Here is a 22,662-nt window from a genome sequence, read left to right as displayed (position 1 = left end):
CTAGCAAAGCAGTTTTGTGTTGCTATGTGTGGTATTTATTCAGTTTTGGGAAATCACGATGTCTAGAAAGCATCAGTGGCTGCAGCTGACAGGGTCAGCTAACACTAGTAGCAAAGCTAACATCAGGACATCATCTGTTAAAAGCCTCCCGTTGTCGGATACGACATGAAACTACTCCAGTTAGCTCAATCATGTTGTAACTAAGACACAAAAATGCAAGAGGCGTTGCTTTGTTGCCGGCCGTTTTCGCCAGTGTGTTAAACACACTTTAGAAAGGAGTGTCCTCAGACTATCAGAAGGCGGAGATCTCTGATTGTCTGGTGGCGAGACTAGGTCCTAGCAGAACACTGAACATCTCATCAGTACAGCCATGACGAGATATTTGTTCTGTTGCCTTTTGGGGTTTCTGTCTTTTTTATGGACCCATCTGTTGCAGCCTGCTCTTCCTCAATGGCTCCCTCTGTAGCAGCATACTCATCTTGACTGGTCTCTTGTGTAGCACCTTCCTCATCCTCTTTCAGCCACAGGAGAATGCATGATTCTTATAATGACAATGACACATGCCAGCATCATTTTTTATTCCTTTAAGTTATGAGAAACATTTGATCAGGCTTTCCCTCATGATTTGCCTCAGCATCCTGGTGCCTTGTGTCGAGAGCCCTTCATCATCTTCAAGTCGCATCTTCAGCACGGTCAATGATGCAGGATGCTAATGAATTGTTATGGCTGAATCAAGTGTTATATTTGGCTCATCAGTGACTCTGTTGATCCAGACCAACAGTCTGTAATGAATGAGAGTTAGTAGCCAGTGTTCTTTGGTTGGAACAAGGCTTTAATCTTGTCACCAACCTTGTGGTGACCATCATGCAGCATTTTGGTGTGGTAATACTTCTCACTTTTCAGTGGGTATGGTGGTTCAGCTGCAGCCACGAGGTGCCAAAGTCAACATCAGAGACCACTGTGAACAGCTGACTGTCATCTCTGTAATTAGTTTCTCTATTAATTTAGAGCTGTCATTGTTGCCTGCTGAGATTCAGTGTCCTGTTTCTTCTGTGCAGCCCCTTTCCCACTGTATAAAACACCCGCTAACAATTGGCTTTTTAATGCAATGGGAATGTTTTTAATTGGCATTCACACCTGGGTCAAATAACTCTGCAGTAGTCATGGGTATTTATCGCCGATGGCCGGCTCCGGCAAGATGCAGTGACGCGCCACCACAAACCAACCTCCGTCTCCACCCAAGCAGCACTCAAACTTTAATCCAAATTAGTCTGCACTGAGTTTGACAGAAAGACTGCATGAGTACAATTTATATAATATGAAGTAACCACCATAATCTTCTCATAGGCCTTCATGCTCCTCTCTACTGTTCACCTGTTTTCCAGCCTGTCTGTGACGTTGAGCATGACACACCAAAAAAATGCCCCACACACAGAGAAAGGCATACACATCTACTGCAAAGCTGTGTACACAGCTCTGGTCTGCTGGCATTGGGAAAGGAGTCTTTCGCCTATTTTTAGCAGGTTTTTAAAAAACCTGTGTACACACTAATTTTGTTGTATGTGTATGGTGTCATACAGTGCACTGTGACGAACTCTAAAGTAAGACCACAGGTTTAAGGTATTTTTAGTTTTTGCCATTGCTCCTCCCATGCTGACACCTTGTTTGCATGTATTACAACCTGGTTTCCCTGGTGTTGGCTGAGTGTTATACCGCCATATTGCACTTTTACACCTCTTCTGCAGTGCATCTATTCTCAATGAGGGTCCAGAAAGATAGTAATACCATTTGCCCACCAAATTATATATATATATATATATATATATATATATATATTAATATATATATATATATTTATTTTTTTAAATGCGGGAAAACCTGCTAAAATAGTCAGTAAACTCCTTGTTCATTGCCAGTAGACCAGAGCATAGAGTATATCTTTCTGTTTTTTTTAACTGGTGTGTCACCTTTGACATCACAAGCACACCAGAAAACAGGTTAGTATACAGTAGTAAGCATGGATGGAGGCCAGTGAAAATACCAAGATACATATCGTAGTCTGTCAATTGACTCTAATTTTAGCTAACACTAATGATATTTACAATGATTATGCCCAGTTGACTGTATACACTTAGGGTGAATGGAACATGAGCCAAACTAAAGCTCATGGTACACGTCAAATAAATTGATCCAAATGATGGTTCCTGTCATTTACAGTAGTCCCTGATATTTGTTCAAGTGTTCGTTTTTCTGATAAGTTTGGTTTTAAGTAGTTACTTAAAGCTATAAAATGGGGATTTGATGACATGATTGACACTTATGTGCCAGTCAGTGTGCTCATATTCAATGGTGCTGCTCGCAGTTGGTCAGACGGGTGTTCGGGGGGGAACTCCTCCACCGACGAGATCACTGCTATGCAGATAAAAATATAAAAAAAGATTTAAAAAAATAGTTCCCATAAAACAGTTGACAGTGGGTTCTGTGATGGTGGCATTGTGTTTCCAAAGAGATGTTGATCTTTTTGTTTTAAGTATGTTTTTTAATGTTGTGAGCACCACAAATAATAAATTCCATTCACCTCCATTGTACTGGGACAGCAGCAGGGAAAACGAATAAGAAAACCCAAACCCATGTAAGCCATGTTACCAGCATAGTGAAGGTAAACTGAGGACAATGTGGCCTTGTGACTCACAAAAAGCAACACGAAGAGGCCTGTCAGTACGTCTCATCACATTGCACTGCCACACAGTAACCAGGGTGATGAGGACCAGATGAGCCAAAAATGTTGGCATATAGGCCTATACAGCCGCTCTGTGTGCTTGATGTAAGACGTGTGTGTGTGTGTGTGTGTGTGTGTGTGTGTGTGTGCAGGGGCGGACTGGGACTAAAAAACAGCCCTGGACTTTGACTCGGCCCAGCCCACAACAACCGGTGCGCATACGGTGTGCGCTTCCTGCTTCTTCAATTTGATTGGCGGCCGGCCGGCTCATAGATATCTATGGGCCGGCTGGCATCCAATTTAAAGGCTGCCACCTAGCGGACTGGACGTGGAACAGTAGATAATCAGAGAAAAAGGGTGATGACTGCGTGGCGGCCGCTGGCCATCCTGGAGTACCGGCCGTTCTGTGATTCTCCAGAACCTCCAGATGGCCAGCGGCCGCCCTGTGTGTGTGTAAGAGAGGAGGGAGAGAGAGAGAAGGTAAATCCTCATGTGTCATGTCATGTGTTATTTCCTGCCTTTGTGTGTTTTCCCGCCTTTCTGATTGTCTGCTCGGCCCTGACTTGTCCGTTCCTCCATTAGCCCTGACGTCACCTATCCCTCATTAACACTCTCCTCCCTGTGTGCATTTAGTCTGTTTGTTTTTTCCCTGTTTCATTGTCATGATGTTTGTGTTTCTGGCTTCATTCCCTGGTTTGTCATGCGTTCCTCATGTCATACTGGCTAGTTCTTAATTTAGTTTTGCTTCTCCCCCTATGTGGTTCCTGGATTTACCTCTGCTGACTACCTCAGTATTTTGTTGCCTGCCTGGTTTTGATGACTGGAACCAGCTCTTGTTATTAAAGTCCGCTATTGTTTCTGCAACCTTCCTGCCTTTTTGAACTGAAACATAACAAAGCATACCTGCTGGTGTGCATTCAACCTGCACTGGACCTGTTGATGAGTCAGGCCTCACTCTGTCACTGTTAAGAGAGTTCAGTCTGCAGTGTAGTTCACACCCTGATAAACCAAAGAATTGAAGAGTAACACTGGACTTTATGATCAAAGAAAGTCTCTTTCTCTTTCTGTGCAAATAGTTTTGTGTTTTGGTAAACTTTATTTTGAAGTTTATTTTATTTTGATTTTATAAGGGGAGACAGGGGATGATTGTAACACTTCATGTCCAAGCACTTGCTGAATTTTTGTTAGAACTCTCAAATTTTTACACAAAGTTCTCATATTTGTCTACTTCAAATAAAAATGTTTCCAACTTCTCTTATGCCGGGTTCAGATTACATGATATCAGCCTGATTATAGCCCAGCGGAGTCAGTATAGATTGTGAACAACAATAATAATCCATTGTTTTATGTTGTGTAGTGTGTCGTAGTAGACGACAACCAACGCCATGTCTGGGATGCCTTATGACGTCCCCGACAGAAAGTCTAACATGTTTGATTTTCTTTTTGTCTTCCACGATTTCTCCCGTCACAGCCATCATGATCTGCTGCCCCTGACGACTGACAACAACGCCCCAGTCTTTTTGATATTTCTTCTAGGGATGTTACCACAATGGAGTAAAAGGGAAAAATGATGGTGTGAAACAGCAGAGGCACTTAAGCAACCTGTTGAATACTGTGATTAGCATCAAGCTAGCAAAGAATGGTATTTCTTCATAATAAGGAAGAATGTAAAGGAATAAAATTCACAAATAGTGGTGGGGCTTTACTTACCACAAGTGCAGAGGCTACCAGCTTCATTTAAAACAGACTACATTAGAAACAGATCTCATTTCATGACACAGGCCTTTATTTCTCATTCCCTCTATGTTTTTCTATTTTTACTTTTGATCTGCTCCCATTCGGCCTGTTAAAGGAACTCTTATCTTTCTTGCATTTCACACAGCACTTAGAAGAACATTTGAACATCCACAACTCCACCTCCCCCCAAAGGCCTACTCCCCCCTCCTCCATTACATCCTCATTACGTCTATGATAGACGTAGGCATTGGCAAGGTAACGTTAGATACACAGAAGAGGAGAGCGACTGTAACGTTACAACCAAGACAGTCAAACGCAACCTTGGAGTTTTAAAACTCAACCGCAGTCAGTGATGACTGATGAGTTTTAGAATAAGGTTACAATGCTAACGTTAGTAGCGTTAACGTTACTAGTAAGTGGAAACGCACAAGGAAGATAACGTTAATGTTTCAGAGGCTACGCTACAGTAGGCTAACGTTAGCCATTAGCAACTGGATGCTGTGTTGTCATATAGAACGTTATGAACTGAACTTCTTTATTTGTCATTTTTATGCGCAGCACAAAAATGAAATAACATTTTGCATACCCCAAGCAAAAAGAAACAAAACATTAAAAAACAAGTTGTGCAACATATAAGAAAGAACATATAGTGCAATAGTAAGATGAAAAGGGTCGACATTTCACAGTCAAAAACTCCACATCCTGAGAGCAGAACTGGGAGATCGTCTTCATCACAACACCATGAATTGTTTGTGTATATTGCCAGATCGCCACCACAGAGCTTACCAGATGATGCAGCCTCGCTGTCTGCTCTATGTAGTGTTAGCCCCGTTAGCTCAAGACCCGTTAGCTCAAGACCAAGTCTGATATGTTGCCATTCATCCATGTCTCAGTGAACACAAGGACGCAGCAGTGCCTCACTCCTTGGTGAGTGGATCTCCACAGTTGGATGTAATCCATTTTCGTGTCCAGCGAGCGGACGTTCGCCAGAAGGCCGCTGGGAACAGCTGGTTTGATGGGGTAAGCTCTTAGCCTAGAGCTGCCTAGAGGTTAGCTTTTAGCATAGAGCTAACCCCTCCGCGCTTCCCCCACTAAGCGTCCGTCACAGCCTTGCCGGCGTCTCCACGTCGGGGCAACTCCATGCAAAACCACGGTCATCTCAGGGCTAGCTCGACGTAGAAGGCCAAGCTTGCTATACATCCTGAGCTCTCTCGGTTGTAGCGTTAGATCTCTCCAGCGGTTTATAATGTCTGTTAGAAACTCGCGTATTGCACTGAAGAATGTATTTCGCCGGTGTACACAGAGGCTGCCGCAAGCATTGGTTGCGCCGCCATGTTGATTCAAACTTAGAGGCAAACTAAAAATACCTGTCCAGCAGAAACTCTCCGAACATCTCGTCCCTTTTTTATATCCACAAGCATCCTGTTACTAGTTTATATCCACAAGCATCCCGTTACTAGTTTATATCCACAAGCATCCCGTTACTAGTTTATATCCACAAGTGTCCCCGTTACTAGTTTATATCCACAAGCATCCCGTTACTAGTTTATATCCACAAGTGTCCCCGTTACTAGTTTATATCCACAAGCATCCCGTTACTAGTTTATATCCACAAGTGTCCCCGTTACTAGTTTATATCCACAAGCATCCCGTTACTAGTTTATATCCACAAGCGTCCCCGTTACTAGTTTATATCCACAAGCATCCCGTTACTAGTTTATATCCACAAGCGTCCCCGTTACTAGTTTATATCCACAAGCATCCCATTACTAGTTTATATCCACAAGCATCCCGTTAGTAGTTTATATCCACAAGTGTCCCCGTTACTAGTTTATATCCACAAGCGTCCCTAATACTAGTTTATATCCACAAGCGTCCCTAGTTTATATCCACAAGCGTCCCTGTTACTTGGTCGTGGACCATCGTGTAGTCTGTCGTGTCTGTTGGCCAAGTCATTTTATGTACACACGGAACACTATTTTGTAGAGCATCTTCATTTCGAACACAGTAAGGCGTCGCACAAGGTCAGTAAGTTGGCATCGGTGCAGGCTTGCTGTTGGAGGGTTTTATAGCCCACCTCTCCTCCCTGCTAGCTGGTTTGGGACGGCACTCAATGTGGCAGACCCTCTGCGTGAATGCGGAAACAGAGTGGAAGTAGGTAGTGACAGCGTGTAGGGGGTGGTTTGAGAAAGGCCCTTAGTCTAAAGAATATTGCTCCATAGCACTAGTTGTAGACAGAAGCTCAACAGGCTACCTTTAAGTACAACACGTTTCAACAAGATATCGCAACTAAAAATGTGCTCTATATGTTTAAGAAGACCATTAAATGTTAACACATGTAACACTGAAATGACCCACTGTGATGGAAATGCTGAATCCAGTGTGTGATCTGCACAGCATCCTATAAGCAAATCTACACTTGTTTTACAGTTTGGAAATTTGACAACAGATTGACGACATGTCAACTATAAGTTGTATTCATCTGATGGATGATTCACAATTGCACAAGTTGGCATAGCCACACAGTGTAATTAAGAGGATAGGGAAAGCTACAGGATCTCGCTGCCAGCAGGGAGCATAGGCTACTGTTGATTTGTTGGTAGAGCTCTCTGACAGGCAAAAAAAGTTGGTGTTCTGCCAAAGTAGCTCTTGGCAATAGACACCCTGGCATTTGCATTTAAGGCTGTTTCTGCAGAGACAAGTTCATTTGTGCAACTCTGTAAACACAGCATCAGTCAGAATGCGGTGGCTTCAGGAGAGGGATTGCCTGTTTGCTTAGAGAGCAGAGAAGGAGAATTTTGAAGATATTATCAGGGAAGAGATTGCACTGCCCTTAGGTGACACAAACACAGGTGTCCACAGCAGATTGCATTTTAAATGAAACCCAACCCGTTACAAGCTTTAAACTGTTGAGGTTTGACCTTCCATTTTCCTCTTGTAGGCACTCAAGCCTTCAGCTCTATCAGATATAAAAACAGCTAATAAACCGTATAAGTAAAGTGGTGGCAAGGTAGCAGAGATGAATAGATGGCTTTGGCACAGACTTCTCCATAATCTGATCTTTGTTTTTATGAAGAGGTTTGTTTGTGCTGAAGTACATGATCTCAGTTAAATTAATACCAATAAAATCTGATGATAAAAGCAGTAGAGCAATGATATGCCATTACTTGCCTGAGAAATAAGATATGTGTGAAAATGCAACCAAGTATTTATTCATATGATAACAAATCAATGTCAAATCTGAATCTATCTAACCTCTTGCTGTTTTCTGTATATTTTATACATATGCTGGGGAGCTGATTGGGAGATTGGGAACAGCTGTACAAGTAGGGGTGGGACTAATGTCCAAAGGTGGGAAAAGGACAGATGCAGAGCAGCCAGGTAAGAGCAGGCTGAGAGATGAGGAGTAGAGGTAAATGCTCTTCTGTCCAACGCCACATGCCCAATTTAAAAAAAAAATTAACTTGTAGTCCTTAGACCCAAAAAACGCTAACTTAAGGTCCAGTGTGTATGATTTAAGGGCATCTCTTGGCAGAAATTGAATGTAATATTCTTAACTATATTTTTATTAGTTTATAATCTTCTGAAAATAGAAAACCTCTGTGTTTTCATTGCCTTAGAATGAGCCTTTTATATCTACATACAGAGTGGGTCCTCTTCCACTGAGTCAGCCATGTTCTTTCTACAGAAGCCCAAAACAGACAAACTAAACACTGGCTTTAGAGAGGGACATTTGCATTGTTGTTGGCCGCTGTAGTCTTACACTCTTGGAACTCGGGAGAAGTTGTAAGTTCTGCAACCTCAACACTAGATGCTACCGTTGTAACAGGAGTGGTTTGAGCCCAATCGCAGCACCAAAAGCAGTGCTGCTTACAGTTTGTCCAACAACCTCAAAACTCTGCTGAGCAGACTTCAGTTGCATTAGAGTCTCCTTGAGGCGCCACCGACTGTCTTTTTCTGACTTTCACAGGAATTGCAATCATTCTTTGTCCACTCTTATACATTTACAAGGAGGCATAAGTGTGTCAGCTGGTGTTGTTGTTGGGCTGGATGAATGGTCAGAGAATGCTGTGACATTGCTACTATGTCTTGGTAGTGCCTCAGGTCCGCAAACCTCTAGCCCCTCTTATGTCCCAGTCACAGGGAAGACCACATCATGTTGCCTTTCTAGATGGTTATCTCTGAATAAAACTGAAAGTATATTTCTAGATTAAGATTTTTTCCATCAATACCAATCATGTATGAGCAATATTGGTTGATCCAAGGCCAATACCAAACATTTTTGTTGTTGTTTTGATTTGTTATAGCAGTTGATATAGTAGTTGGATTACGCTATGTGTCAGTTGGACTGCTTTGTAGTCAGTGTTGATAATAATGTGTGTTTTTGGGGGAATCTCACCAAAATATGTGCTTTTGTAGGCCTTGATGATCTCACCTATTTCTAATCTCACCTATTTAAAAAAACAACAACTTATAAATTTTTTTCTACTTCCAATTAGGGTTTTTTTCTTCACAGGTTGAAGGAATTAACCATTGTTAGCAATATTAGTTGATAACAAGGCATTATGTGGTTTTTTGGTATCCAAACACTGTAGCAACATGTCCAAAGATAGAAATTGGACAGTACTGTGTGTACAACCAATTTGATGAAACACAAATAAGACATAAATGCTAATTATCAGTTAATTACCATAGCTGTCACTTACTTTGATGCTCGGAGCAGCCATCTCAGATTTTGAGGTCAGGGTTGGTGAGGCTCTTCCAACCTCCCGACTTGGAAATCCGATTCCGAAATTCCAACTTCCCAGTTTGAATGGAATGAACCATAATACTCTAAACCAAAAGGATACCATGGTGAACGCTACATATTAGTGTGTCACTATTTTTACTGTGAGCATGTTAGTATGCTGACATTAGCATTTAGCTCAGAAGAAAAAGAAAGCATCATGGAGCCGTTAGCATGGCTGCAGTACACTTTGTTGAATATGCCAACCTCAGTGGCCAAAGTTCTAAAATATTTCACTCGAAACCAAAACTTTCAACCTCATAGTGGCAATACAGGAAAAGTCACAAGATCACCAAAGTCAGTAGACCTCTGGGGACCATGAGGAAATCCATCAAAAAATTGAGACATTTTAGTCTGTTCCAATGGTGGGGGGGGATGACCAACTAATAGACACTGCCATCTGTAGAGCCACACCGCTAGCATGGCTTAGAATAATTTGAATGATTTATTTATTGATTTATTTTAATTGAAGATTTAACCCATCACATTTTAGAGAAGCCGTGACCTAACCTGTTATCATCCTGTATCCTCAAAGGAATGCAACATCAAGGAAGTATGCGCTACAAGTTCAACTTCATTGCAGATGTGGTAGATAAGATTGTCCCAGCTGTGGTGCACCTGGAGCTTTTCCAAAGGTAAAACCAACCACAGCAAGAGCATTAAAATGATCACCTTTAACCGTCATATACCTACAAATGGAAAATGAGGTTATGTCTTTGCCTTTTCTCTTGCCAGAGTGCCATTTTCCGGTGAGGAGATCTCTGTGTCAAGTGGCTCTGGGTTTGTAGTGTCAGAGGACGGCTGGATTGTCACTAACGCTCACGTACTTACCAACAAACAGAGGATAAAAGTCGAGTTGAAAAGTGGTGTGCACTACGATGCTACAGTCAAGGATGTGGACCAGAAGATGGACATTGCACTCATCAAAATCGAACCAGATGTGAGTGCCCACTGTTTTCCCTCAGCTCCCCAGAAGCCTTCGACTAAATTCTGTTTTGTGTTTTCCTCTGGCCTGGTAGCTTGTCATCGCCGGCTAACATCAAAGTGTATTAATCCTGCACACAAAGTTATTGCATGGATATTCTGTGGAGAAAGTCAACAGGGGCCTCTGCCCACCAAAATTAAACTCCATTTCTTAACATGGTCAGTTTGTTGACTGGATTCCTCTGGGGTGATATTTGGTCATGTCTCGTAAATTCAAAGCCTCAGTATTTTTTGGCGAGTTCTGAATAAAACATGTCACTGCGCAGACATGCTCTAACACAACCAGCTGCTTTGTATGGTAGAGGGGACTCTACTCCCACCCTCTTCAGTCAGACTCCACTCAGCATGAAGCACATGATTAGCATTTTTAGTACTGATCTGAATACAAGAATACCTCAAGATCCAAATGAGTAAGCCAGAGTAATTTGACTGCTTTATAGGTGAAGGACTGTGTAGAAAACACAGCTGTACCATGCTGTAACTCTGTTACATTTTTGGGAGAGGGAGTTCTAAAGCTTGCCTAAAAGACAAATTTGTCATGACATAACACTCGATGCCCCGGGAGATGTGGCTATAAATTCGACTGAGCATTACAAGCCCCCCGAGAGAAGAAAATGGCCTCATCCTTGAATAAGAGGAGGCAGGCAAAGACAAATCCCATGTTGAGATTGGTGGGGTTTTTTTCTTTAAAAAACAAACAAACACTTATTTCCAGTGTATTGCTTCATCTCAGGAGCATGGGCAAAGATTTAAGCAGAAGAGCTGTTATTACAAGGGGTAGATTCAGCTTGAAAAGAAGCAATCAAGACTTCTTGAAACTTAGTAATTTTAATTAATAATGTTAACAACATTGTTAAAAAAGCACAGAGCTTGTTTTGTTTTGATGCTAGAGATTAAGTGGCTACACATGTGTCCTAGAGACATGATGGAAAATTATGTAAGACTGAGGACCCTAAATTAGACTCACAGGTAAGATACAAGCACTTCTGAGAAAAACAAAGAGTACTATTGTCTGATTAAAATTCCAGTCCAAGGTTCCACAATTCTTTCTCAGAGGCAGAGCTGCAGGCAGAAATAATTTCACAGATGGAAGACAAAACCTTATTTAAAAAGTACTCAACATTTTTAGCATGTGTCTGCAGCACTGGCGGACTCTAGATGGACCTCTCAAGATCAAAATAAATGCAGCATAACCAAGGATATTTTTTGTATTTTTTAATTGCATACTTTCTTCTTTCTTGTCAAAACCTGCTGCCTACATTACTCCACTCTAGGATCACTGACAGTTCGGCTTTAGATTCAGGTGTGTTATGCTAGTAGCAGCTAATGTAGCCTTAAGCCACTAGCCTCAAGCAGAGATGAAGAGCCTGCTACAGAGGTCTGGTAAGCTCTCATCAAACTTGTAGTATCCAGATGCTTCAATGTCGACACAAGTGACATTATTGGAGGACATTATAAGACACCACACAGCTCCCTCTGACACAAAAGACTTTATACTTTTTTTCCACTTGTACAGTAGCCTAGTACTCCTCAACAAACACACTTTGATGTGTAAAACTGGTGGAGTGAGCCTTAAATGGGACAAACTGTTCCATTAAAGTACTTCAGGATCAAAGTTATAAAGTATTTCGCTGCTGGAAAGATGGTCTTTTCATAAAACTGGACTGTCTATGCAGTGGAAAGATGCAAATACTTTTGAAATTAATGCTACATGGGGCGTCGGTGGCTTAGTGGCAGAGCAGGCGCCCCATGTACAAGGCTGTTGCTGCAGCAGCACGGGTTCGACTCCAGCCTGTGGCCCTTTGCTGCATGTCTTTCCCCCTCTCTCTCCCCCTTCACGCTCATCTGTCCTATCAATTAAAGGCTTAAAAATATCTTTAAAAAAAAGAAGAAATTAATGCTACATTACCAGAGAGAAGGGCAGTGACCTAAGATATGTTTATGAAAACATTTTAGGTGAGAAATAGGAAACTCAGCAACAGAATCTTGCTTCATATTTGATCAGCACTGCATAGTTTTACTGTTTGATTTCAGTTTATTCAGCCTTGTTTTTACAATATAGGTAATGGTATGGCGCCCACTTTTCTGTTAACAAACTCTGGTATTACATCCAAACAGGGCACTAAAATCTGTTTCTGACAAAAAAACAAACAAACAAACAAACAAAAAACATTTTAGGTGAGAAACAGGCAATATGGTAACATAATATTGGTTTGTATTTGATCAGCACTGTCCACTTTTACAGTGTGAACTGAGTTTGGTTTTGCAGTTTGATCTGAGTTTGAGAGAGTGGGGTGGCGCTCTTTCTTGATCTGCTTCTATACCCTTTTGTGTAAGTGGTGGCAGGCATATGAGAATGCAGAAGTACAATCTGTAGTTCGAGCAACAGCCATGGATGTAGAAAGAGAAATACTTACAGTGTTGGAGGTGGGGCCCTTTTGATTCCTACGGGAGTTGCTCGGTGGCTCTTGACACCAAAAAAGCTCATTTCCAGGGTATGAAATTACTTGGATCTCCAGCTTTGAGGGGCCCATAGAACAAGGGCACTAGAGCCTTCGGCTGGCCTAGCTGGCCTAACCGGACCCACCCTCCATTTCCCTTCCCTTCATCCATTATCTTCCCTACCTCATCCCAACCCCATCCTTCCCTCTGCTTATCCCTACCAACATTCCTTTATCCCTTCTTCCCTTCTCCCCTCATCTCTTCTTATTCAATCTTGTGCATACCTCTTCCATGTCTTATTCCAGGTACCATCTGGGGCGTGTAATCAGCTCGGGCAAAAAAATGCCAGAGACGGAATCCCCACACTGAGTCTCCCTCTGTCCGATCTTCAGTATATTCTCCAAGACCAACCTAACAGAAGACTTCCCTCTTCCACCTTCCCCCCTGCTACATCCATTCAACAGTCCTCAACAACTAACACCTACTGAATTACAATTAAACATTTTAATCTGTGTTTTAAAGGTTTACAATTAAACCTTTGTATTGTTGTGGCAATATCCTTGCTAGTGAAAAATGCTTTAGTCATGCGACTAAATGTTATCGGACCGAATGGATCAAATCCTGATAGTGAAACTAATCATTTTGTGAGAGTTATGATGCTCAAAAAAAATCTAAAATCTATAAATCTACTGATTTACAGGCGTTGTTTTCACAATCGAAGTGTGTGGGAAAAAGTCTTTCTGGGCCCCACTGAATCACATGATGGACTTCGACGTTGTGATACCACATTTGGCCACTATGTAAAATTGGCTTCAAAGCCCAGCACTGTTCCCGTGGGCTTGGCAACAGCTGGGGAAAGAGTGAAAATTTTAGATTTGAGCAGGATAGATTTGAGCTGGGAGATGAGCAGGGAGATCTGGGTGAGGGAAATTTACCATAGTTCATTGACATGATACAAAGCTGGATGAACACTGGCAAAGTATTCCTTTAAGTGTTCCAGTTTGTAGTCTTAAAACAGAATTTAATCTGCACATTTCTTTGCCCAATACTTTGTTTGTCACCACAAAGTTTTATCTAGAGCTGCTGAGTCAAAGGAAACTGTACTTGCTCTAGGTTCTTGCTTAGATTTGCCTCTCCTCCAAAAGCCCTCTTTCAGTTCTGGAAAAATCCAGAGAAATGTCTTCAAGAAGCTACATCAAGCAAGTCTATTGGAATTCTGTAGAAACTGTGAATAGACCAGAATCTTTCGGCTCTTAAGAAAATAAACAACAAAAACCTCATAGCTCTGAGTGATAATCAAATCTTCCTTGACCATGACCTTCCAGTCAGTCTATACAAACCAGTAGTCCCTGTATCTTGGACCTTAAACTTAGAATGCCATGGTTAGCAAATTACTGAAATAATGACATTATTTTACTTAGCATATGTTCCTGTTCCATTCTTAAAATTGATTGCCTGCCTTGTTTCAGAGTCCCTTGCCTGTGCTCCATCTCGGCCAGTCCTCAGACCTGCGCCCCGGTGAGTTCGTGGTGGCTGTGGGAAGCCCTTTCTCCCTTCAGAACACCGTCACAACCGGCATTATCAGCACTGCCCAGCGCAATGGCCTGGAGCTGGGCTTTAAGGACTCGGACATGGACTACATCCAAACTGACGCTATCATTAATGTCAGTGAGACCACAGTTAGCCTTATAGACACCATCATTTTATTTCTTGCAGTTCTACGTTTCCTTTAATCTGCCTTAACAATGTTTGTTCCACCGTTTTTGTTGCTCTCATAGTATGGCAATTCTGGTGGGCCACTTGTCAACTTGGTAAGAGGATTTATGTGCTATATCGTATGAAAAGTGATAATACCGTTATTCATCATTTGCATATTTGTTCTGCTTTCTACTCTGTATGAAATCTTTCTTGTTTTATTTATGACAGTAAGGACTAAGGTCATCATTTGTTTTATTTAATACCCAAAGTCTCTAGTCTGCTTCCTCGGGTTCAAGATTAAGCCTCCCTCACAGTATTTTAGGACACAACCTTATTATGGAGGCCTTTGTATTGCTACTATGAAATAAAATCATGCAGATGGTACATTCATTTATTGAGGCTGCTGCCTCCAGTTTCCTATCCCTAAAAATGCAGTTCTTTCTTCAGGAGAACAATTGTCGTACAGAAGGTGCATTTTATAAAATTTCCTTCACTATGAAAACTCAGATAAGTCACTACATAACCAAGACTGATGTTTTTGTTGTTGTTGTTGTTATTGTTTGGTTTCTTTTTGCAAGTAAAAAAGAACACTTAATAGACTATGAACTATGATATGTGCATTGGAAGAAAAAGATACATAATACTCTATCACTTGCAAAGCTATGAAATCAGTGAAACTCTTAAAGGGACAGTCTGCCCCAAAATCAAAAATACATATTTTTCCTCTTACCTCTAGTGCTATTTATCAGTCTAAATTGTTTTGATTTGAGTTGCAGAGTGTTGGAGATATCAGTGGTAGAGATGTCTGCCTTCTCTCCACTATAATGGAACTAGATGGCACTCGGCTTGCAGTGCTCAAAGCGCCAAAAATTACATTTGAAAAATTCAACCGCAGTTTCTCTTTCCAGAAATCATGAACCAGTTACACAAGATAACCCACAGACCTTGTTGTGAATATGCATGAACTGTTTTCTTTGTACCGAACTACACCTGCTAACTGTTATCACCACACAGAAAGAAGCATACATCTCCTCATGGACGAGAGGCTTGTGCTCATGACAGTGCAAGATGTAAACATTAATGGCGTCCTTGTCAGCTGAGCTGGAACATTAGCTAGTTCAGTGGTGCTAGGTGAGCTAGCAGTAGATGCACACTTTCTTCTGCGTGGTGATACGGTTGGTGGGTGTAGTTCAGTACAAAGAAATTACTTCTTACATGAAACTGCTCACAACAAGCTCTGTGGATTATCTTGAGAAACTGTGTCATGATTTCTGGAAAGAGACACTGCTGCTGAGATTTTCAAATGCAAACATCTCCAGCACTCAACAACTCACACCAAAACAATCTAGGGTGTATTTCATAAATCAACCATGATGCTCTAATGAGAGCGCTGTTGTTTGGAGAAATGGAGCGTTTTATTTCTACAGAAATTAACAAACCATTAATCACACATTCACTCCGCTTGGCACTCTGCTGCTCCAAGAGTGGGGTGTTCTGAGCAACCAAACGGTACATTCCAACAGCGTTTCAAATTTATGTATGGTCCAGTTTGTGCCAATGTGCGCCCTGATGTTTTGAAATGTGTTTCTGCAGTCATATACAGTAGTTTCCCCCCTTGTTAGTGTGTAGTGCTAGGGTTACTGGGAATGGGAAACAGAAATAGACTTCGACACAAAATCGGCACTTGGAGTGAGTATTTCAGAATGCATCCCCTGTTTAAGATAGTTTATGTCAAACTTGGCCTTGGGTGCCTTCGTAAATCCAATCTGACACTAAAAGGAGAGTGCTGTTGTTTAAAGTAACAGAGCGTTCTATTTCTACATGAGTTAGCAAACCATTAAGTTAATCACACATTCACACTCTGCTGCTCTGTTTCCCCAGACAGAGTGCCCAGTTTACACTGTTGCACTGATAGAGTGGTGTTCTGAATGACTGAATGGTGCATTCTAACTGAACTACGAATTTACGAACAGTCCAGTTTGTGCCAGAGTGTGTTCCGGCACTCAGAGTATTTCCGAACACACCCCTAGATTGATAAATAGCACTACAGGTAAGACTATGCTTTTTGATTTGAGGGTGAACTGGCCCTTTAGGACCACAATCTCATGGCTCTCCATTCTATGTTTAACAGGATGGGGATGTAATAGGTATTAATACTCTGAAAGTGGCAGCAGGAATCTCTTTCGCCATCCCTGTGGACAGAGTACGTCAATTCCTTGCTGATTCCTACATCAGACAAGCCAATGGTGAGCGGGAGCTAATGTTGGTATAATGGATATAATCAGTCTCTAGGAATTTCTCAATGAGCTCATTCACTTATTAAAAAATCCATTTATTCATGTGTTCATGTATTTGCCTCTAGGAAATACAGGACAAAAAAAGAAACACATAGGCGTCCGGATGCTGCAGCTCTCACCAACGTAAGTAAACCCTAAAAGACCTCATTTCTAAAGTACTACATATTCATTTCAGGGAGACATCCATTTTAAGGAAGTCTCAAGAGTCTCTAGCCACTCTAACAGCACTGTGAGGTTATACCATGGATGTATAAGAACTGGATATCGAACTTTAAGATGCCGTATGTTTATGTCAATTGAAAGTGCTTGCAAGCACATAGGCCAAAAACTGTGAAGCTTCCAGATTTGCTTCTGCATTGTGTGGCCCACTGCAAATGTGCATTACTTTTACTTAGTAGAAGTGCATGGTAAGGGTGAGTAATATAGATAATATAGACATTTAATCACAGCATGAGTAATTTTATATCACAATATCAATTAATGCTATGATTTTGCACATTTTATCAAAATTAAGTTTTCAGATTCAGATTCAGAATACTTTATTAATCCCCGGGGGGAAATTGTTTTTGTTCCAATGCTCCGTGCAAAGTAGAAATAGAAATACAGCATGAATGGAAACAAGAGATAAAGATGAAGATATAAATAAAATACTAAAATAGACAATGAAATAAGTAAAATAAATATTAAAGTAGACATTAAAATAAAATAAAATAAAATAAAATAAATATTAAGTAGACATTAGAATAAAATAGAATATTAAAGTAGACATTAACATAAAATAAAATATTAAAGTAGGCAATAAAGTAAAATAAATAATAAGAACAGTAAAGTAGACAATCAAAAAAAAAGTTAAAAAACAGTTAATGTTTAGGAACATCTGCTTTTGGCTAATCTAGGAAATACCTGTAAAATCGACCTATTCTCACTCCCAACTTGTCAAATACCGACGCTTGGTCAGTGGCCTTCGGCATCAGATGGCTTTTAGCTGTGGTATAAGCCGCACTGGGCAGTGGCATTTTTTGGCACTCAGAGCAACTGTCATAGTATAAAGAGCAAGACAGGTCTCATAGGGTTGGTGGGTCCCATGTGAAAACAAAAGTCAATCAAATTATTTTGATAGTAACGTGTGCTTGTATCTGTGCTATGTGTCACATGATGTTATATTGCGTTAGTAACAATTGTAGCCTACTTATTTTATGCCAAATCATGTTTGTTTTTCTAAACCTAACCACATGCTTTTGTTGCCTAAACCCGAGGAAGTAAAACTAAAAACAAAGTTTTTTACTTACGCTTTAAGTTTATTTTGAAAAGAGAATGTATGCATCTAACAAAGGGAAACTGTACATTTCTAGTGAAAATGGAATTTTTTTTTTTTTTTGAAAAGCGACAATGCATAGAATGAGCTTAAGATGCAGTTCCTTAATGTCCAAAACTGACACTGGAAGAGTACCTTGATGGTGGTACCCTGTCATGGTTTCATCATGGCAACGGCCTGTGACAAGTTGGGAGTGAGAATCAAGCTACCTCATCATATTGATGAATAAATCTAGTAAATTCAGTATTCACATAAAGCATTCCTTCTTATTGATTTTGCACTGTTTCTACCATGGCCAAACACAGCCAGATTTGAACTGAATATTTACTTATATCATATAGGATTATATGTACACCTTATATACAAAATGTTGATCCAACTTGAGTTGTTTCAGGTGTTTTCAAATTTCTCTAATCCGTCTTTGTCTTCACTTGTCCAGTTTGATTCAACATCTCAAAGAGCGTGAGGATGAATTTCCAAATGTGAGCTCAGGTGTTTACATTTATGAGGTAATACCCGGAACAGCTGCATCCAGGTAAGAATCACAGTACAATTACTTCTACTATGTGGTGTGAATCCCCATTCCAATCCCATTTAGCTCACAGTTTCAGAAAAAAGGGATTATACAAGTTATTTTATTGGCTGATAATTTGCCTTTCTTTTTGATTGGTTTTTCACTGGTTCACTCTCACCGCTCTCATCCGCCTTGTTTCCAGCTGTAGCAAGCAGCTTTTATAACGTATGAATTTTGAAAATAAGTGTAGTTTACCTTTAAATAGTAAAGTGCACTTGTATAGCATCTTTTTCATCTTCCAAACACTGCTTTTACACTACATGCTACATTCACACACTGGTGACTGAGGCTACCATAAATGCCACCTGCTCACCTACACATCAGTTGCAATTTGGGGTTCATTATTTTGCCCATTTATTTTGCACTTTGACATGCAGACTTGAGGAGACAGGGAATGAACTTTCAGCCTTCCAATTAGTGGAGAACAGAGGAGGATTAGAGGAGGACTTTGACAATGTTTTCATGAGTTTGCCACTCTATGGCAATGTGAAAGACTGAGAAGACAACACTGACATCACTGTAACAACTTGTTATGGTGAATGTGTTAGCAAACCATTGCTTAAATGCACATTCAGCAGTCACAGAGTAACTTTGTTTTAGCCGTCTGCTGTGACTGTAGACGAGATGAGTGAGACTGAAATTTTGGGGGTTTGGCAAACTATACCAAATGAGCCAAAAGACACTCTGTAAACTGAGGGAAATTGCCGAGATGGTTGATAATTCTATGTGGGTTCATCACTCAGCTCGACAGCTTTCACATGACATATTTGTTATTTGATTCATTGGTAATATGAGAATGCTGATGAGTGCAACTTTCATATCAGTTTTTACACTGGAGTTCAGTAGTCTATGTGGTACAGACAATGGAATATTTAGAATGAACAATGCATCTGTGTAGGTTTTTGAATTTCTTATTACCGAGTATTCATGCTAAATCATATCTGCATCACCATTAAAAAAATAAGAATCTCTAATTGGCACATGAACATGACAGTGTTATTCTTCAGTGACAACCTAACCAATGTATGGTCATACAATTGTTTGTATGATATCTTACAAATATGTACACACAAGGTTTGTATGTTATCTAATGAATTAGCCAACCACAAATAGCATCATCACGTTACAGCAGTAGCAAAGTTATGCAGGTTAGGTTCAGGCAAGTAAAGTTACGTAGATTAAGTTTGGGTAAAGAAAAACAGTTGAGCATTGTCACAACTGTGACAAGTTTTGTACTTAATGTAAAGTTATGTAGGTTTAGCAAATAAAGTTACATAGATGAGGTTCAGGAAAAGAAACATGTTGGCCATCGTCACATTACATACTTACTGTAAAGTTGTATACTTGACGCAAAGTTAAATAGGGTTAGGTTTAGGCAATTTAAGTTATGAAAGTTAGGCTCAGGACAAGAAACACTGTTAGGCATTGTCATGTTACGTACTTAACCTTAAGTTGCGTACGTAACATAAAGTTATGTTGGTTAGGTTAAGGAAAAGAAACGTGGTGATGACGTAACTTAAAACTCAAAGTTCATGTGGTTTCACATGGGACATGAACAACAGTGTCCTGGGGGAATGTCCTGTGTAGTTTGACCCTTCCACCACCCCAAGCTTCCTACTTATGTGGACTTTTACTCTTTATACTACTTCTTTGTTTAGTCCTGTTGGTGCATTGGTGACATGATCACAGTACAAACAGTGCATGAGAACAGCCTGACCTAACATGTTAGTTCTTGCATAAAAGATGCAAGTTTCAAAGTAATATACCACATCAGTGAGTTTTCTTTACTAGAAAGCATTACCTGGAGCAAATCAGTATGATGGACAGTGGGAGCTTGGTTTTAAAAATGCAACATCAGTGCTGTGAACTGGCATTTGAAGGCCTCCGGATATTTTTCGAGCTGTAGAATAAGAGCATCCCTGCAGTTCTCAAGGCCGTAGACTGAACTGTGATCCAGTTGCTCATTATAATAAGCTCTGACATCTTTCTCTTGGTGGAGACAGGATCTCTCTCCCTGATTCTTTAGACTCTCTATATTCCTAATTGTCCAGTGCCCCCGCCCGTGACATGAAGCCTAAAGCTTTAAACAGCATACAGCAGAAGTCTACACACAGCCAGTACAGCAAAACCTGTCCATTTACCTTGATGATGCAGAATTGTCCACTATACTGCTCCTTGCATCCCTCACTATTATCTTGTGACATTATAATCTTTAATCTTTTTCTGCAGTCAAGTGTATCCTGTCAATCAGTCTGCATAGGCTAATAAGCCTAAGACTAAATAATAAGACAAAATGCCTTAGATGTAAATGTTAACTTTGTCTCTTGAGTGGTGAGGAACCTGACACAGGAGCAGACTTGTCTAAAGGTCAAAGATATTTTCTTGAGGGTGTGTGATGTACCCAGCTGTGTTGAGTCTGTTTTTGTAAGGCTTTATGTGTGAGTGATGAATGCCGTTGTTTTCTCTACAGCGCTGGCATAATCAATCACGACGTCATCATCGGCATCAATGGGCAGCCCATCCACACCATAGAGGAAGTGAGGGAAGCTGTCCAGAATGGTCGTGCACTTTCAGTGATGTTGAGACGAAAGGATAAGGATGTCGTGCTAACTATCATTCCTGAGGACTGACTGATACCACTGCCTATACATGTCAGCAATTAAAGACAAAACGTACTTTAACATACTGTACCGCTGGTAAAACAGCTGTCGGGGATGTACCCTGCGTTAATTGGTCTATTTTGTGGTCACGAGTGAGAACATTTTGTCAGTTCCTCAGGATGAAGGCGCAAGGGCTCCTTTTTAGAGCTGCCATTTTACACAGAAGTTCAATGATCTTAAGGAAGAAATCGTCAAAGGACAGACAAGGTTCTACACCTATGACACAAAGCAACTAAACACAATTGTATCACAGCCCAGTCTTAAAATGCAGAAACATTCCAATGCCCATACACCCTATTTTGAAGCAGTAAGATGGAAATTAATGACTGAAGTATAATTAGACAGAAAGCAGGTGTGTACACCAAAGAAATGAACTATCTGTGGTCACGAAATGACTTGTGGAATACAATGAACGTCAAAAACTGGTGGATAGAGGGTGAGTCCACCCAAAGCCATGCAGATACTTCTGATTTTATTTGCCCAAGTTTTAAAAAGTCCATCTCTGAGATTTATGCCTCCACCCTGATTTGTGGTGCTCACACCATTGGAAAATGTCATTTTTGCTCCAGATTGTGTATAAAGTGCTCATCTGAGTATTCAGCTGAACCCTAGTACATTGTCTCTAAAAACACAAATATCACACTGTTTAAATTTTAAAAGGTAAATAAAAAAAATCAATACATCAGAAAGTTATATTGGGTATGACAACTCAAGTTTATAGTTTTTACTTCATACTTAATGATACAGCACTGTGTTCATCCATTGATTGACTTAAGTTTATTCATTCAGGTTTATAAAAAACTTGATCTGTAAATAAATAATTCAGTAACTCTTGCCACCAAAAACATTGATCTGAAGCTCAATTCTGAGTTAGTTCTGTAGTTTGTATTAATAAAGGCTGTCAGGGCTGACACATAGATACAGACAACCATTCACGTTCACAAGCAGTTTAGAGTCACAAATTAACCTAACCTGCTTGCTTTGGACTGTGGGAGGAAGCCGGAGAACCCAGAGAAAACCCATGCTGACACAGGGAGAACATGCAAACTCCACACAGAAGGGCTCCACCTACCCTGGGTTCAAACCAGGAACCGACTTGCAGTGGGGCAAAAATGCTAACCACTGCATCACCGTGCCACCTATTCCATGCTAGGTTTACTGAACTCTCTTAACTCGACATTGTTCAGAATCTTAGGGATTATGAGGAGGTGTTCTTTCATGAGATTTTATTAACAGCATCATAAACAGCCCTAAAAATGTTGTATAAGGCTGTCTGACTGGCTCCACGAGTATGAAAAGATTGTTGAATTCCACAAATTCTCTTATATCATTCATATTCATTGGGGCGGCAGCAGCTTAATCCATAGTGACTTGGCTTGGGAACCGAAGGGTCGCCGGTTCAAGTTCAAGTCCCCGCCCGGACCAGATATATGGTGCGTGGACTGGTAGC

At 40.7% G+C, this 22,662-nt stretch overlaps 1 protein-coding gene across 1 annotated transcript in view; it reads left to right on the top strand.

Annotated features, from left to right (window-relative positions):
- htra4 (HtrA serine peptidase 4) overlaps window positions 1-22,292 on the top strand; it is a 30,740-nt gene extending 8,448 nt beyond the window's left edge. The window contains exons 2-9 of the mRNA XM_050051506.1: window positions 9,778-9,877; window positions 9,978-10,182; window positions 14,138-14,332; window positions 14,447-14,479; window positions 16,498-16,612; window positions 16,729-16,786; window positions 18,418-18,513; window positions 21,023-22,292. Of these exons, the coding sequence (XP_049907463.1) occupies window positions 9,778-9,877; window positions 9,978-10,182; window positions 14,138-14,332; window positions 14,447-14,479; window positions 16,498-16,612; window positions 16,729-16,786; window positions 18,418-18,513; window positions 21,023-21,182 (962 nt within the window). The 3' untranslated portion in view covers window positions 21,183-22,292. The remainder of the gene's footprint in view (window positions 1-9,777; window positions 9,878-9,977; window positions 10,183-14,137; window positions 14,333-14,446; window positions 14,480-16,497; window positions 16,613-16,728; window positions 16,787-18,417; window positions 18,514-21,022) is intronic.
- Window positions 22,293-22,662: the final 370 nt, after the last annotated feature.

The sequence above is a fragment of the Epinephelus moara genome, chromosome 8 (genome assembly GCF_006386435.1).
Source record: "Epinephelus moara isolate mb chromosome 8, YSFRI_EMoa_1.0, whole genome shotgun sequence".
NCBI lineage: Eukaryota > Metazoa > Chordata > Actinopteri > Perciformes > Serranidae > Epinephelus > Epinephelus moara.
The sequence above is the reverse complement of the archived record's forward strand: the minus strand, read 5'-3'. Positions and strand labels throughout refer to the sequence as shown.